The 16,932-nt window shown below is 44.1% G+C and overlaps 1 protein-coding gene across 2 annotated transcripts in view; it reads right to left on the bottom strand.

Annotated features, from left to right (window-relative positions):
* Positions 1–927: 927 nt before the first annotated feature.
* Positions 928–16,932, bottom strand: part of CPN1 (carboxypeptidase N subunit 1) — a 39,811-nt gene continuing 23,806 nt past the window's right edge. For both annotated transcript variants that reach the window (XM_033186046.1, XM_033186055.1), the window contains exons 6-9: positions 15,559–15,698; positions 12,902–13,001; positions 7,279–7,397; positions 928–1,193 (exon numbers count right to left, since the gene is read on the bottom strand). In XM_033186046.1, coding sequence (XP_033041937.1) covers positions 1,044–1,193; positions 7,279–7,397; positions 12,902–13,001; positions 15,559–15,698 — 509 coding nt within the window. In that variant the 3' untranslated portion in view covers positions 928–1,043. The remainder of the gene's footprint in view (positions 1,194–7,278; positions 7,398–12,901; positions 13,002–15,558; positions 15,699–16,932) is intronic.

Raw genomic sequence — 16,932 nt, 5'->3', positions numbered from 1 at the left:
ATAATGCTTTTAGTACAAACGGGTTCTTCCTGGGGAACTCAAAGAGGGGGAGAGTGCTGTGTCGTGCTGGGGACAGAGCCAGGACAGAGCCATGCCTCGGGGCAGCTGCATTATATTTCCATATCCAGCAAATGTTTTGAAAGATGCATATTTATTAAATGCCCATGTACGAAGAAGGGTGGCCATGTCACTGGGTATTTGCATGTCAAATTCTGTTCTTATTAAGATGCTATTGGCTATTGCTGAAACGATCCTCTGGGATTTCAGAAGAACCTGGTCACCTAATTTTGCTATGGGAACAACATCGATGATGGATCACTTACTTCAGCATTTCAGTCATGGTTCAGAAATCTTCACTGAGCACTAAGTCCATTGCAACCTCTGTGCTAAATTCTGGAGATGCAGCTGCCAACCAGCCAGAACCAGTCTCTGGATGCAGTGTAGACTGGCATGGAGCCTAAACCAGACTCTCAGTATGGAAAAACCTTACCAAACACCCCTAGATTTATGTACTACCACATCAGCTTTCTTTTCTTTCTTTCTTTTTTTTTTTTTTTGAGACAGAGTTTCACTCTTTTGCCCAGGCTGGAGTGAAGTGGCGCAATCTCAGCTCACTGCAACCTCCGCCCCCCAGGTTCAAGTGATTCTCCTGCCTCAGCCTCCTGAGTAGCTGGGATTACCGGCACGTGCCACCACATCCAGCTAATTTTTTGTATTTTTAGTAGAGACGGGGTTTCACCATGCTGGCCAGGCTGGTCCTGAACTCTTGACCTCAGGTGATCCACCCGCCTCGGCCTCCCAAAGTGCTAGGATTACAGATGTGAACCACCATGCCCGGCCACCACATCACCTTTCTATAGATCCTAATTCCTTTCATGATGACCTAGAGATGGTTTACCCCTGGAACAGACAGAGACGATTCTGAACTGTTCTGAATATGTTTGTATTTAAATATGTCCCAGTTAATAAAATAGAAAGAATGCTTTATCTGATCTGAGAGCAGGAGCAAAGCGTTTCTGAAGGGTTGCCTGGCACTGTGGGTTTCAGGCAGGGCCTCTCTGGAGCTGCCTCATTTCCATTCCTTTCTTTCTGGCTGCCTGGGGCTGCACTTTGGCTTTGACTCCGTGCCTTCTGCTGGGAGCTCTCCTCACAGGGCTTACTTGAGGGATGCTTCTTTTGAGGTGGAAGTGAACCTGGAAGGAAAAGAGCAGAAGCTAGGAGATCCATTTGGACCATCTTTTGCCATAGTTCCGGTTTCTGAGGGCTGGATACTAGGGAGAATTATTATAGCAGTGACCCAGAGAAGCACGGTGGTGTCATATAGACTTGCCTAATGTTCCCCCCAAATTGGTATGCAATCACTGGTGATAGATAGAGTGTGACTGGATGAACTTAATATACATTGATTTTATATGTATTAGAAAAAAGCGGGCTGGGTGTGGTGGCTCATGCCTGTAATCCCAGCAATTTGGGAGGCTGAGGCGGTGTGGATCGCCTGAGGTCAGAAGTTCAAGACCACCCTGGCCAATATGGTGAAACTCTGTCTCTACTAAAAATACAAAGAAATTAGCCAGGCATGGTGGTGCACACCTATAATCCCAGCTACTCAGGAGGCTGAGGCAGTAGAATTGCTTGAACCCAGGAGGTGGAGGCTGAAGTGAGCTGAGATCTTGCCACTGCACTCCAGCCTGGGTGACAGTGAGACGCTATCTCAAAAAAAAAAAAGAAAGAAAGAAAAAAGAAAGAAAGAAAGAAAGAAAGAAAAAATAGGTTGGGCACGGTGGCTGTAATGCCTGCACTTTGGGAGACTGAGGTGGGCAGATCACTTGAGATCAGAAGTTACAGACCAGCCTGGCCAGCATGGTGAAACCCCGCCTCTCCTGAAAATACAAAAATTAGCTGGGCTGGTGGCGCATGCCTATAGTTCCGGCTACTCAAGAGGCTGAGGCAGGAGAATTGCTTGAACTCGGGAGGCAGAGGTTGCAGAGAGCCGAGATCATGCCACTGCACTCCAGCTTGGGTGACAAAGTGAGACTCCATCTCAAAAAAAAAAAAAAAGTAAAGAAAAGAAAGAAAAACATATCTACACATTAAATCATGATTTCACCAATACTGCCACTTAGGACAAGAGCCATGACTGACAGTGCTGTAATAATCTCCTTTATGCTGCCTGGGTGACTCACAGGTGCCATGCTCAGGCATGCCGGTAAGTGTCACCGTGCTTCAGAACTAGACCTTCTGCCACATGTGTTTGACTTTATAGATAGTAGAGATGATAAAGAGTGTTGGTATGGACTCTTTTATTCAGTTTACTTTTTTTTTTTTTTTAATTTTAGAGATGGGGTCTTGTTATGTTGTCCAGGCTGGACTCAAACTCCTGGGTTCAAGATCCTCCTGCCTCAGCCTCTCAGCCTCCTGAGTAGCTGGGACTACAGGCACATGCCATCACACCCTGCTTGGATTCTTAAACTGGAAATTTCCATGTATGTTAATGCATCCTTTCAAGTACATTGCAACTTCTCTTCTGGCCATGGCATGCAGATGGAAAGATACTTTTCACTGACAAATGTGGGACATTCTGGGTGTGGAAGAGTCGCAGAATTATCCCAGGCTGAAGAGGAAGGAGAGGGAGTGGCACAGTGTCCTAACCACACTCCCCTGGGGCAGGCCTGGGCTTTCCCACCCTTGGAACAGCTTGAGCCCCTGAAGCCAGCTGGGAGTTAAAAAACATGCCCCTGACTGAGAGGCCTCTCTGTGGGGTTATTTCCTGCCCCTTCCACAAAAATTCATAGCCAATTTTTCTGCTAGTTCCTCCAGGAGGGGAGGAGAGAATCAGAGCCAACTGTACTGTATTATTTATCAGTTCCTATTTAGTAACATGGAAATCTAGGACAGAAAAAAATGAGAGAAGAGAGACAAGAAAATGAGGCAAGGACAGAAGAAAAGGAAAGGAGTGGTGACACATGTGGAAGGCCTTGGGGAAAAGCAAAGGGAACACTGGGCCCTGGAAGATATTTTATTTAATTTTATTTTTATTTTGAGATAAGGTCTTACTCTGTCATCCAGGCTGGAGTGCAATGGCGCAATCATGGCTCACTGCAGCCTCCATCTCCTGGGTTCAAGTGATCCTCCCACCTCAGCCTCCCAAGTAGCTGGCACTACATGTGCATGACACCATGCCCGGTTAACTTTCGTCCTGTTTTGTAGAGACAGGATTTCACCATATTGCCCAGGCTGGTCTCAAACTCCTGGGCTCAAGTGATCTGCCAGCCTCGGCCTTCCAAAGTGCTGAGATTACAGGTGTGAGTCACTGCACCCGACTGACACATTTTAAAGCTGGAAACCCTGTAATAAACAATCTTTTTTTTTTTTTGAGACAGTGTCTTGCTCTGTCACCCAGGCTGGAGTGCAGTGGCACAGTCTCGGCTCACTGCAAACTCCACCCCCTGGATTCAAGCAATTCTCCTGCCTCAGCCTCCCAAGTAGCTGGGATTACAGGCATGCTCTACCACACGTGGCTAATTTTTGTATTTTGAGTAGAGACAGGGCTTTGCCATGTTGGCCAGGCTGGTCTCGAATTCCTGACCTCAAGTGATCTGCCTGCCTCAGCCTCCCGAAGTGCTGGGATTACAGGTATGAGCCACCACGCCTGGGCAATCTTTTTTTCCTTTTTTCTTTCCCAGACAGATGGATATCTGCTTTAGACTGGGAGGGGAGATAGACTCCTTTGTGATCAATAAATGGATTTTTAGTTGTTATTTTGTCTGGACATTGTGTCCAAATGACAGACATCTTTTCTTCTCTAAGTATATTTGACATAATGATGGGTTATGTTAATTTATTTAAAGAATATGCGAAAAAGGGGGCAAAACTCTTTGAAATTGAGTGTGTTACTCAAGAGGACGTGCAGTTGTTTGAATTTGGCGTTGAACAGACTTGCTGGTAATGCAAAACTTATATATGTAGCTGCTTACCAGTCATTCAATTTTAGGATATAACAAGAAAAAAGGGAAAGAGGACCCCAGATCAGCTAATAGCCTACAATGAAAGATTTACTCTCTGTTTCCTGCAACAGTAATGGGAAGTAATTTACATTATTTAGGAGATGGGACTAGGGGAGTGGATGGAGGAAGAAACTACCTGGAAATTCCAGAGGAATTCTCAAAGCACTTAAAGCATAGTTATTTCCCCTGATCCTTGTGTTACAATAAGGAACTACAAACACAGGTTGTACACTTAGTATGAGTTACAGTAACACATTGGCTAAGAAGGGAGCCAGAGAGCCTGATATAGGTTCGAATCCTGACTCCTACCACTTGTTATGTGATATTACACAAGTTTCTTTTATCTTCTGTAAGCCATAAATGGGGATACTTGCATCTGCCTCACAGGGTTGTTGTGAAGGTTAAATGAGATAATGCTGGAAAGCTCTCATATCTTGTCATACATAGTACTTATTCAATAAAGAGTAAAAGACAAGGTTGACTTGACTGCATTGTGTTAATAGGGAAAGGCGGTGGGAGGGTCTAGTAAGCTCTAGGGTTGTGTACAGAAGGAGCGAGGCAGCCCTAGGAAAGGCTGACTTTTGAGAAATGAGATCTGTAGATGGCTGTTAAATAGGACTGCCTCATTACTTTGTCCTCGTTTGAGAAATCTGAGGATTAGTGTCCACGATCTCTGAGCTCCGTTAGCTCTGAGATCTTAGTACAACTAAAACTGAAAAGATCCAGGCTGTAGAATCAAAGAAGTTCTTTGCTTCTCTTCCCATCTGTAAAAGAAAGCCCTGGAGAGTTGAATCTTTTTTTTTTTTTTTTTTTTTTTGAGACGGAGTCTCGCTCTGTCGCCCAGGCTGGAGTGCTGTGGCCGGATCTCAGCTCACTGCAAGCTCCGCCTCCCGGGTTTAGGCCATTCTCCTGCCTCAGCCTCCCGAGTAGCTGCAGCTACTGGATCTTTGCGGCCTTGAGTGGAAAGCAAGATCAGGGCCCATGGAGCACCAGAAGGTATGATAGAGCGCCCTCTGGTGGCAGCCCTTACCAGTGGCACAGAAGAATGCAAGCCCACTGCCTTTCTCTGTAAAAACTGGTCTTAAAGAAATTAACCGATTTAGGCTGAGCACAGTCTCGGCCGAGGGAGCACACTGGCTCATGCCTGTAATCCCAGTGCTTTGGAAGACCGAGGTGCGAGGATCTCTTGAGCCCAGGAGTTCAAGGCTGCAGTGAGCCATGACTACCACTGGACTCTAGCCTGGGCTACACAAAGAACCCCGTCTCTACAAAAAAAAAAACAAAAATTAGGCCGGGTGCGGTGGCTCATGCCTATAATCTCAGCACTTTGGGAGGCTGAGGAGGGTGGATCACCTGAGGTCAGGAGTTCAAGATCAGCCTGGCCAACAAGATGAAAAACCATCTCTACTAAAAATACAAAAATTAGCTGGACATGGTGGCACATGCCTGTAATCCCAGCTACTCGGGAGGCTGAGGCAGGAGAATCGCTTGAACCCAGGAGGCAGAGGTTGCAGTGAGCCGAGGTTGAGCCACTGCACTCCAGCCTGGGTGACAGAGTGAGACTCGGTCTCAAAAAAAAAAAAAAAATTAGCTGGGCATGGTGGCATGTGCCTGTAGTCCCAGCTATTAGGAAGATGAAGCAGAAGATCTCTTGAGTTTGAGGCTGTAGTGAGCCATAATTGTGCCAGTGCACAGCCTGAGAGACAGAGCCACTCCCTGTCTCTACGAAAGAAGAAGAAGAAGAAGAGGAGGAAGAGGAGGAGGAGGAGGAGGAGGACATATTTGACCTATCTTGTTTGACTATAGGTCATAAGACCCTACCTTATTTGACTGTAGGTCAAGGAGAAGGAGAAGAAGCAGGAGGAGGAGGAAGAGGAGGAGGACATATCTGACCTACCTTGTTTGACTGTAGGTCATAAGACCCTCTTTCCAGAGAGGGTACTGGCCCACACCCAGAAGGAAGAAATACATGGTCAGAGAGCCCAGAAGAGTCTGGACAGACAGGCCTTGCTGGATTTCTTTACTCAGTGCATAGCATTAGCTGATACTTTTTGTCCAATTGCATTTATACCTAGCTGTACCTACTTTGTTGAACCTATGCATAAAAGTGGACAATTTCCCCTGTATCTTTGGGCCTTCGTTCTGAAGGCTCCTGTGTATGCACATTAAACATGCTCCAAAAAAACAAAAACAAAAACAAAAAAAACACAGGCCAGGCACGGTGGCTCAGGCCTATAATCCCAGCCCTTTGGGAGGCCGAGGTGGGCAGATCACCTGAGGTCGGAAGTTTGAGACCAGCCTAACCAACATGGAGAAACCCCGTTTCTACTAAAAAAAACCCCCAAAATTAGCTGGGCATGGTGGCACATGCCTGTAATCTCTGCTACTCAGGAGGCTGAGGCAGGAGAATCACTTGAACCTGGGAGGCAGAGGTTGCGGAGAGCCGAGATCATGCCCCCATTGCACTCCAGCCTGGGCAACAAAAGCGAAACCTCGTCTCAAAAATAAATAAATAAATAAAATAAAATAAAAATAAACTGGTATGGCTTTTCTCCAATTAATCTGCCTTTTGAGAGTTGATTTGGCCCCTGCATACTAAAGGCTTTATGTGCATGTTCTCATTTCAGCTTCTTGTGAAGGAGGCACTATCATCACCAATTTACTGAGAAAGAAACTGAGAACAAGAGAGATTAGGTAATTTGTCTAAGGTCTGTGGGCAAATGAGCTGAATTTAGAACTAGGCAGTGCTTTGAATCACTATGCTATGTGAGACAGAAGAGGAAAAGCCAAAAGGAAGTGAGTAAGGATATAATAGGAGAGTGACAGAACAAAAATTAGGATGTGCGAGCAATTAATTTTTTTAAAAACCGTAAAAGAAAGCTGGGCAAAGATGAAAGCTGTACAATCACTGAAGATTTTGTAAGGGCCAAGGGCGGTGGCTCATGCCTATAATCTCAGCACTTTGGGAGGCTGAGGCAGGCAGATCACTTGACCCAGGAGTTCAAGACCAGTTTGGGTAACATGACAAAATCCTTTTTCTACAAAAAGTAGAAAAAGTAGGCGGGCATGGTGATGTGCGCTTATACTCACTCCCAGCTATTGGGAGGCTGAGACGGCAGGACTGCTTCAGCCTGGGAGATCGAGGCTGCAGTGAACCACGATGGTACCACTGCACTCCAGCCTGGGTGACAGAGTGGGACACTATCCTCCAAAATAGACTGTACAACTGTATAAGTGATCTTTATAGTGCACCATCACACTCAGCCTAACTCACCAATGTTGGTTCCGCAGGACCCACGGTCACAGTCACTGTCTCTGGGTCAAACCCAGGTGCTATGGCACTAACAGTGTAGGTACCTGGAAGCAGCAGCCGGAAGTAATCACCATGGTCACCTGAAAGTCACAAGGATATAACTCAGTCCACTGATTAAAAACCTGTCCCAAATAAGCTGGGGTTTTTAACTGACTACAAGCTTGGCTTTTTAAAAAAATTATTATTATTAAATTTAACAAAGTTTAATTGATCAAGGAAAAAGCAATTTGCAAATTGGGCCCTCAGAATCACAGCAAATTCAGAGAGTTATCTCTGCACAGTTGAAGAGACTTTAAGAATAGAAAAAGGAAAGTAAAATACAAAAAAACCAGAAGTGAGGTACAGAAACAGCCAGATTGGTTACAGCTTGGTGTTTGCCTTATTTGGACCTGGTTTGGACAGTTAGCTTTTCTTTTGAGACGGTGTCTCGCTCTGTCACCCAGGCTGGAGTGTAGTGGCGCAATGTGAGCTCACTGCAACCTCTGCCTCTCAGGTTCAAGCAATTCTCCTGTCTTAGCCTCCCAAGTAGCTGGGATTACAGGCACATGCCACCATGCTCAGCCAATTTTTGTGTTTTTAGTAGAGACAGGGTTTCACCATGTTGGCCAAGCTTATATCAAACTCCTGACCTCAGGTGATCTGCCCACCTCAGCCTCCCAGTGCTGGGATCACAGGCGTGAGCCACTGAGCCCACTGGCTTTTTTTTTTTTTTTTGAGATGGAGTCTCACTCTGTCACTCTGTTGCCCAGGCTGGAATGCAGTGGTGTGATCTTAGCTCACTGCAACCTCCACCTCCCGGGTTCAAGCCATTCTCCTGCCTCAGCCTCCCAAGTAGCTGGGATTACAGGCATGCACCACCACACCCAGCTAATTTTTCTATTTTTAGTAGAGACGGGGTTTCACCATGTTGGCCAGATGGCTCTCGAACTCCTGGACTCAGGTGATTGACCAGCTTTGGCCTCCCAATGTGCTGGGATTACAGGCATGAGCCACTGAGCCCAGCCGTCTTTTCTTTTTTAAAATAAATAAACAAAGTCTGGTTCTCACTATGTTTCCCAGGCTGGTCTCAAACTCCTGGGCTCAAGTGATCCTCCCGCCTCAGCCTCCCAAAGTGCTGTGATTACAGGCGTGAGCCACCGCACCTAGCCTGGCATTTCTTAATAGCATGAAACTAGCGAAGATTTAAATCATTTGCGGGCTATCTTAATAGGAGTATGGCCTCAGCTCCTAGGAAGCAGGAGTTTTACTGTGCTCTACACTGAACGTGTTAAATGTAATTCCAGACCCTGCAGTTTAATACAAACTCATCTCCAGTAAAGGATCACTAGGAGAGAGGAAAGGGTGAAAGGTCTGTGAATGTTTTGCCTAATAAAGAAACTCCATGAGCCCACAGTTTTGATTTTTGAAAGGCCACTGTGAAGAAATGATGTCTACCTAAAGAAACAAGAATGAGAAGTATGGGTTTAAGTTGCAGGGAGGCAGATTTTGCTAGATAGAAATAAAACCTGTTGAGGCCAGGTGCAGTGGCTCATGCCTATAATCCCAGCTTTTTGGGAGACCCAGGTGGGTGGATCACCTGAGGTCAGGAGTTTGAGACCAGCCTGGCCAACATGGTGAAACCCCCGTCTCTACTAAAAATACAAAAATTAGCCAGACATGGTGGCACATGCCTGTAGTCCCAGCTAGTTGGGAGGCTGAGGCAGGATAATTGCTGGAAGGTGGGAGATGGAGGCTGTAGTGAGCTGAGATCACGCCACTGCACTCCAGCCTTGGTGACAGAGGAAGATTCTGTCTCAAATAAATAAAAGATACAAACCCATTGAGAGAAACAGAGCTACATAAAAAGGAATGGACTGCTTTATGAAATTGTGAGCACACAAGCACTGACTGGATCAGAAGCCTGGAAAGGCTACCCAGATGTACAGTGCAAAACCTGCACCACTGAACATGCCGGCCCTGGGTTGGATTAAAAAGCTGCTGGTGGTGTTGTATGGGTGTAATCTTATATTCAGTGGGAAGGCTGGACTACATGACCAGTAAAGATACGATTTTGAGAGTCCTATCTCTTTTTTTGAGATAAGGTCTCACTCTGTTGCCCAGGCTAGAGTGCAGTGGTGTTATCATAGCTCGCTGCAACCTTGAACTCCCGGACTCAAGCAATTTTCCTGCCTCAGTCTTTTGAATAGCTAGGACTATAGGCACACACCACTGTGCTTGGTTAATTTTATTATTTTTATTTTTTGTAGAGATGGGGTCTTGCTATGTTGACCAGCATGGTCTTGAACTCTTGACCTCAAGCAAACCTCCCAGCTCAGCCTCCCAAAGTGCTGGGATTACAGGCATGTGCCATTGTGCCCAGTGAGAATCCTATTTTTAATATTGCTTCTATTGGGCTGGTTGCAGTGGCTCATATCACTGTGCTCCAGCCTGGGCGACAGAGCAAGATTGTCTCAAAAAACAAAAAAATGTCTTTTATCACCTTCAAAAATATGGCAAGGGAAAAAATAAAATTCAAAAGAAGACTGTTTTTCCATAACAGGAAAAGAGCATTTTGGCTAATGACTTTCCATTCCTTTAGACTCAGTTATGACAGTGACTTTAAAATTCATTTTTTTAAGTATATAGCAATGAATATTTGAAATAACAAATACAATAAACATTGAGACAAACAACAATGAGGAAGTCTTTTTCTGCCCCCTATTAAATGCCTGTAATTTACTTTAAAATACTTCAGCAAAGTACACATGTTGGATAGTTGAAATGACACCCCAGGGATTGTCATTTTCTTAATTTGGGGACTTGCATCCTGAAGTGGTGAGCGAGTGTTGTATCAGAAAGGCCCCATTCCAGATGCAGCTCCTATGAGGGCTTCAGCTAGCTTTCTCTCTCCTCAACACTAGATGCTTTGCTAAGTAACATAATGAATGTTTACAAAGGGTTTTTTTCACTGGTGAATGAATGATTTTTTTTTTTTTTTTTTTTTTTGAGATGGAATCTTGCTCTGTCACCCAGGCTGGAGTACAGTGGCTCAATCTTGGCTCACTGCAACCTCCACCTTCTGGGTTCAAGCGATTCTCCTGCCTCAGCCTCCTGTGTATGTGGGACTACAGTTGCCCACCACCATGCCCAGCTAATTTTTTGTATTTTTAGTAGTGACGGGGATTTCACCACGTTGGCCAGGCTGGTCTTGAACTCCTGACCTTAGGTGATCCACCCGCCTTGGCCTCCCAAAGTGTTGGGATTACAGGCATTAGCCACTGTGCCCAGCCTAATAATTTGTTAATTAACACAATGGAAGGTCAAAGTGGCACTTATTGGAAAAATCAGTGGTGTTTAATATGTTTTGTTTTTGTTATTGTTTTGAAATAGAGTCTCACTCTGCCCAGGCTGGAGTCCAGTGGCATGATCTCGGCTAACTGCAACCTCCACCTCCTGGGTTCAAGTGATTCTCCTGCCTCAGCCTCCCAAGTAGCTGGGACTACAGGCACACGCCACTATACGTGGCTAATTTTTTGTATTTTAGTAGAGATGGGGTTTCACTGTGTTGCCTAGGCTGGTTGTGAACTCCTGAGCTCAGGCAATCCGCCCGCCTTGGCCCCCCCAAAGTGTTGGGATTACAGGCGTAAGCCACCGCACCTGGCCACACCCAGCTAATTTTTGTAGTTTTAGTAGAGATAGGGGTTTCACCATGTTGGCCAGGCTGGTCTTGAACTCCTGACCTCAAGTGTTCCTCTCGCCTGGGCCTCCCAAAGTGTTGGGATTACAGGCGTGAGCCACTGTGCCCAGCAATATATGTTGATTGGCTAGCCTGTTTTAGAGACATTCCCACACTTGCTTGGACAGAGCATAAGAATCTAGCAAAAGCCAGGTGTGCACTTCTGGAATCCCACCACTTTGGAAGGCTGAGGCAGGCAGATCACTTGAGCTCAGGAGTTTGAGACCAGCCTGGACAACAGGGCAAAACTCTGTCTCTGTAAAAAAAATAAAAAACAAAAAAATTAGCTGAGCGTGGTGGTATGCATTTGTAGTTCCAGCTACTTGGGAGGCTGAGAAGGGAGGATCACCTGAGCCTGGAAAGTCAAGGCTGCAGTAAGCCCTGATTGCACCACTGCACTGCAGCCCAGGCAATAGAGACCCTGTAATCCAGCTATTTGGGAGGCTGAGGCAGAAGAATTGCTTGAGTTTGAGACCAGCTTGGGCAACATAGTGAGACCCCATCACTTTGCTTGAAAGAATCTAGCAAGTCCTGAAGAAGGCTGTGCTTATAAGAATGATTCCTACGACTCAGAAACATTTCCGTAAAAAACGGAAAAAGAAAAAACAAATAAAAAGGATGATTCCTGAGTCTGGATTCCTAAACAGTCCTGTGTCCAGACTCTGGTTGTCTGATACTTCACTGTGAGGCTACAGGATTCTGCCTTTAGACAATACTTTTGCCTTGAATGAACCTTTCATGTAAGATGCATTGAGATCACTTTAAAGAACAGAAAGCTGAGGGTTCATCCAGCTTAAACAGATTGTAGGAACCGTGAAACGGCTGCTAGGTAATAAATGTTAGTGTAGTAAAATTCAGGTGAGACTTGCTGGTATTAAGGTTGCGCGGAGGACTGGGTGTGGTGGCTCACACCTGTAACCCCAGTACTTTGGGAGGCTTTTGAGCCCAGGAGCTCGAAACCAGCCTGGGCAACATGGTGAAACCCCATCTCTACAAAAAACACAAAAAATTAGTCAGGCATGGTGTTGCATGCTTGTAGTCCCAGCTATTTTGGAGGCTGAGGTAGGAGGATGGCTTGAGCTCAGGAGGCAGAGGTTGCAGTGAGATCACACCACTGCCCTCCAGCCGGGATGGCAGAATAAGACTCCTTTTCAAAGAAAGAAAAAAAGGTGGGGAGTTAGGCAAATCTCATCTACTTGTAACCATAACCGTTGGTAGCTACTGTTACGCATTAAAAGCAAAATAAAACAAAAAATCCTACAAATTGTGCATGATCAAGCTGGGCTGAGTCAGCTTACAACACCATTCTGCTGTGACATAATTCTGTGCTCTTCTAGGAGGTTCCAGGTAGCTCTAAGATCCGTCTCCACCATCAATCTTGCCCCACAGTAAGCCTATGATGGAAAGAATCTTGCTAACTTTCCCATTGGAGGTGTAGAGAAATGCCAAGTCAGCCACAAGGATAACTATCCGTTTTACAGTCCTCTTTCTACCCAATTTCACACCAGTATGTGAGCTATTAACAGGCTTAAGCCCAGAAAATACCCCTAACAAAATTGTATGTGGTAGCCACTCCTGAATGCTGAGGAGAAGTTACATTTACATCAGTCTTTCCTGGACCTGACCTCTCAGGGATTGCTTGCATCAGAAGCAAAAGATTTTGCATTAAAACATCTTGGCTGTTTGATTCAGCCTCTTAATTTACTGTCTCCATTTTCATTGCCCTTCTTTCCTCCATCCCCCTGCCCCCACTCCCAGCATCCTTGACGCCCCTGCTAGTTTCACTGGCTTACAAACTGGCCCCTTGATTATGCTGAAGAAGATGCAGGAGTGAACGCTTCCTTCCTCCCCTAAGCAGTGGCCACCTACCTGAAGTGACATCATGGTTAATCCCACTGACAGAAATGACAGCATTGGCGAGATTATTATAATTCTCATCATGCACCATTCCCTTGATGCCCTGGTGAACCTGCAGGAACAAGTATATAGTTATGATTATAAAACATTTGTATGGTGTTTTAGAGTCTCAAAGCCCTTTCTCGTATGTTTTTGCATTTTATCTTCACAAAGATGATGGTAATAGTCCCTTAACTGGTCTCCTTGCCTCTCTCCCTGCCCCAATTAATCTCTTCGCAATTAGAGTGGTCAGAGTGATCCTGTTAAAGCCTGACTCAAATCATGTCACTATCCTACTCAAAACCTAACTCACTCTGAGCAAAAGCTAAAGTTCTTTTGATGGTCTGTCTGTCAAGCTACCTGTTAGCTCTCTGATCCCATCTCCAACCACCTTTTCTCTCCCTTACTTCTGAGATCAGTCCAGCCACACTGGTGTCCTGGCTTTCTTTTCTTTTTCTTTTTTTTAATTTTTTTTTATTTCCTGTGACAGACTGTGATAAAATACACATAAAATAAAATTTACCATTTTAAGTGTATAGTTCAGTGTTATTAAATACATTTAGCTAGGTGCAGTGGCTCATGCCTGTAATCCCAGCACTTTGGGAGGCCCAGGTGGGCGGATCACCTGAGGTCAGGAGTTTGAGACCAGCCTGGCCAACATGGCGAAACCCCGTCTCTACTAAAAATACAAAAATTAGCCAGGTATGGTGGTGAGTGCCTGTAATCCTAGCTACTCAGGAGGCCGAGACAGGAGAACTGCTTTAACCCAGGAGGTGGAGGTTGCAGTGAGCTTAGATCGTGCCACTGCACTCCAGTCTGAGTGACAGAGCGAGACTCTGTCTAAAAAAAAAAAAAAAAAAAAAAAACCATTTGTAATGTTGTGCAACCATCACTACTATCCATCTGCATAACTCTTTTTATCTTAAAAAATTGAAACCCTATATCCATTAAACAATGATTCTCCATTATCCCCTCCCCCAGCCCCTGGCAACCACCATTCTATCAATACTTTCCATCTCTATAATTTTGACTACTCTAAGTACCTCATATAAGTGGAATAATACAGTGTTTGTCTTTTTATGGGTGGCTAATTTCACTTGGCATAATGTCCCCAAGATTCATCAATGTTGTAGCATGTGTCAGAATTTCCTTCCTTTTTTTTGAGATGGAGTTTTGCTCTCATTGCCCAGGCTGGAGTGCAATGGCGCCATCTCGGCTCACTGCGACCTCCACCTCCTGGGTTCAAGCGATTCTCCTGCCTCAGCCTCTCGAGTAGCTGGAATTACAGGCATGTGCCACCACGCCTGGCTAATTTTGTATTTTTAGTAAAGACAGGGTTTCTCCATGTTGGTCAGGCTGGTCTCAAACTCCCAAACTCAGGCGATCTGCCCGCCTCAGCCTCCCAAAGTGCTGGGATTACAGGCATAAGTCACTACACCTGATGACAATTTCCTTCCTTTTTAAGGCTGTATAATATTCCACTGGAATATACCACATTCATTTATACAGTCATCCACCAATGAACACTGGGTTGCTCCCACTTTTTGGCTATTGTAAATAATGCTGTTATGAATATGGGTGTGCAAATATCTCTTTGAGGCTCTTATTTCCGTTCTTTTGAATATATACCCAAAAGCGGCATTGCTGGAGCACATAGGAATTCTGACTGCTTGAGGAATTGCCATTAGCCGTTTTTTATAATGACTGTACCACTTTACATTCCCATTGATGGTGCACAAGGGTTCCAATTTCTCCACATCCTTGCAAACATTTGTGAATTTCTGTTTTTTTGATAGCAGCCATCCTAACCAATTTGAGGTGGAATCTCACTGTAGTTTTAATTTGCATTTCCGTAATGATTAGTGATGCTGAGCACTTTTCATATTCTTTTTGTTGGTTTTGTTCTTGCAGTTGTGTCCATTTCAAGGAACCCTTTTATCCCCTAGATATCTGCATGTTTCTCTCCCTCACCTCCTTGAAATTTTTGTTTAAATATCACTTCCCCTGAAAGACTTTCATCATAGCATTTCTTTTTTAACATGTTATACAACTTATTGTTTACTGCCTGTCTCTCCTCACTAGAAGGTAAGTTCCATATGGGCAGGGATATTTGCTTATTTATTCATAATTCACAGCGTATAGTACAGTTTCTGACAAATAGTTGTGCTTGATAATTTTTTTGAGAAGGATCTTGCTCTGCTGCCCAGGCTGGAGTACAATGGCATGATCACAGCTCGCTGCAACCTTGACCTCCCAGCACAAGACAAGTGATCCTCCCGCCTCATCCTCCTGTGAAGCTGGGTCTACAGAAGCATGCCACCATGCTTGGCTAATTTTTTTTTTTTTTTTAGTAGACATGGGGTCTAGCTATGTTGCCCCAGTTGGTCTCAAACTCCCGAGCTCAAGTGATCCTCCCATCTCAGCTTCCCACACTGCTGGGATTACTGGTGTGAACCACTGTGTTCAGATGCTCAATAATGTTGAATGAATAAATCTCATTGGAAGAAGCAGCCCAGATCTATTGGACTGAGTCAGAGCAAAAGTCAGACCTGAACCTGTGAAACACCTTGTCTGCCATTGAGAAGCACTTCTCTTTTTGCAAACATGAGAGTTAACAAATGAGGTTTTACCTGTTCCAGGAACTGGATTAGGGCTTCCCGATTACCCAGCCACTCCCGCTGTAACTCCTCTTGCGGGGGAAACTTGTCACAACTCAGTTCCAGTGTGATCTCAAAGCAGTTGGTATGGAGATAATTAAAGTCTTGCATTCCTAAGGGAAAGAGGGCAGTGACAGATTCCCATAACCAGGTTCCCACTCAATGCCCCATCTCATCTCTCTCTCTCTTTTTAAAATTTTCTGTTTTTATTTATTTGGGAATTATCTTTTAATTTTATTTATTTCATTGGCACATAATAATGTGTACATATTCATGTACATCACCTAATAATATGTACATATTCATGGGACACACATAGTGATGTTTCAATAAACTGTACAGTGATTAGATTAGGCTAATTAGAATATCCATCCTCCCAAACATTTATCATTTCTTTGTGTTGGAAATACCCAGCACCCCCTTCATTATCTTTTTTTTCTTTTCTTCATCAACTTCTATTCTACCTCTTGACCTCTATTTCTTCCTTTCCTCCATAAAATTTTTCCCAAATTTCCAGTTCACATGCGTCTCTCTCTGCAGTTTCCTCTCTTCTTAAATGTCCCTTTTGTCATCTTCATCCTTTATGTTTTTTTCCATTTCATGACTGAATTTCACTTCTTGTCCCTTTTATCATTTCCAAAGTCTGCTTAGTAGCTGTGCCTACTATTGACTATGCACATGGATTGTTTTTAAGAGAACAGATTTTCTCCTTGAACTACAATGTTCTTCAGACCTGGGAGGTCAGGAATGTGATTAATATTTTGCTTTCACATCCCTTCTCCTATCTAAGAATACAATATTAATCTGAAAATACCCATCCCAGAAAAACAGACTCCTGAAAAAGCAGAAGACAGCTATATTTTCTTCTTCTTCTAAAAAATACTTGCTTGTTCTGATCTTCTACATTATTCAATTAAGTCAATTACTTTTTAATATGTTTCTCATTATTAGGATGGTTATTTTCATTACAATTTCATTTGGGTTAAAAATTACCCACTTAAAAATGTCTATACTACCCAAAGTGATCTACAGATTCAATGCAATCCCTATCAAAATCCCAATGATGTTTGTTGCAAAAATAGAAAACCCATCCTAAAATTCATATGGAATTTTAAGCAACCCAGAAGAGTAAAAATAATCTTGAAAAAGAAGAACAAAGCTAGAGACTCACAATTTCTGATTTTGAAACTTACTACAAAGCTACAGTAATCAAAACAATGTGGTACTGGTATAAAGGCAGGTATATAGATCAATGGAATGGAAGACAGCCCAGAAACCCTTGCATATATGGTCAAAGGATTTTTGACAAGAATGCCAAGACCATTCAATGGGGAAAGGACAGTCATG

The sequence above is a fragment of the Trachypithecus francoisi genome, unplaced genomic scaffold (assembly GCF_009764315.1).
Source record: "Trachypithecus francoisi isolate TF-2019V2 unplaced genomic scaffold, Tfra_2.0 Contig01579, whole genome shotgun sequence".
NCBI lineage: Eukaryota > Metazoa > Chordata > Mammalia > Primates > Cercopithecidae > Trachypithecus > Trachypithecus francoisi.
Note: the sequence above shows the minus strand (reverse complement) of the source record. Positions and strands in the feature narration are given on the sequence as shown.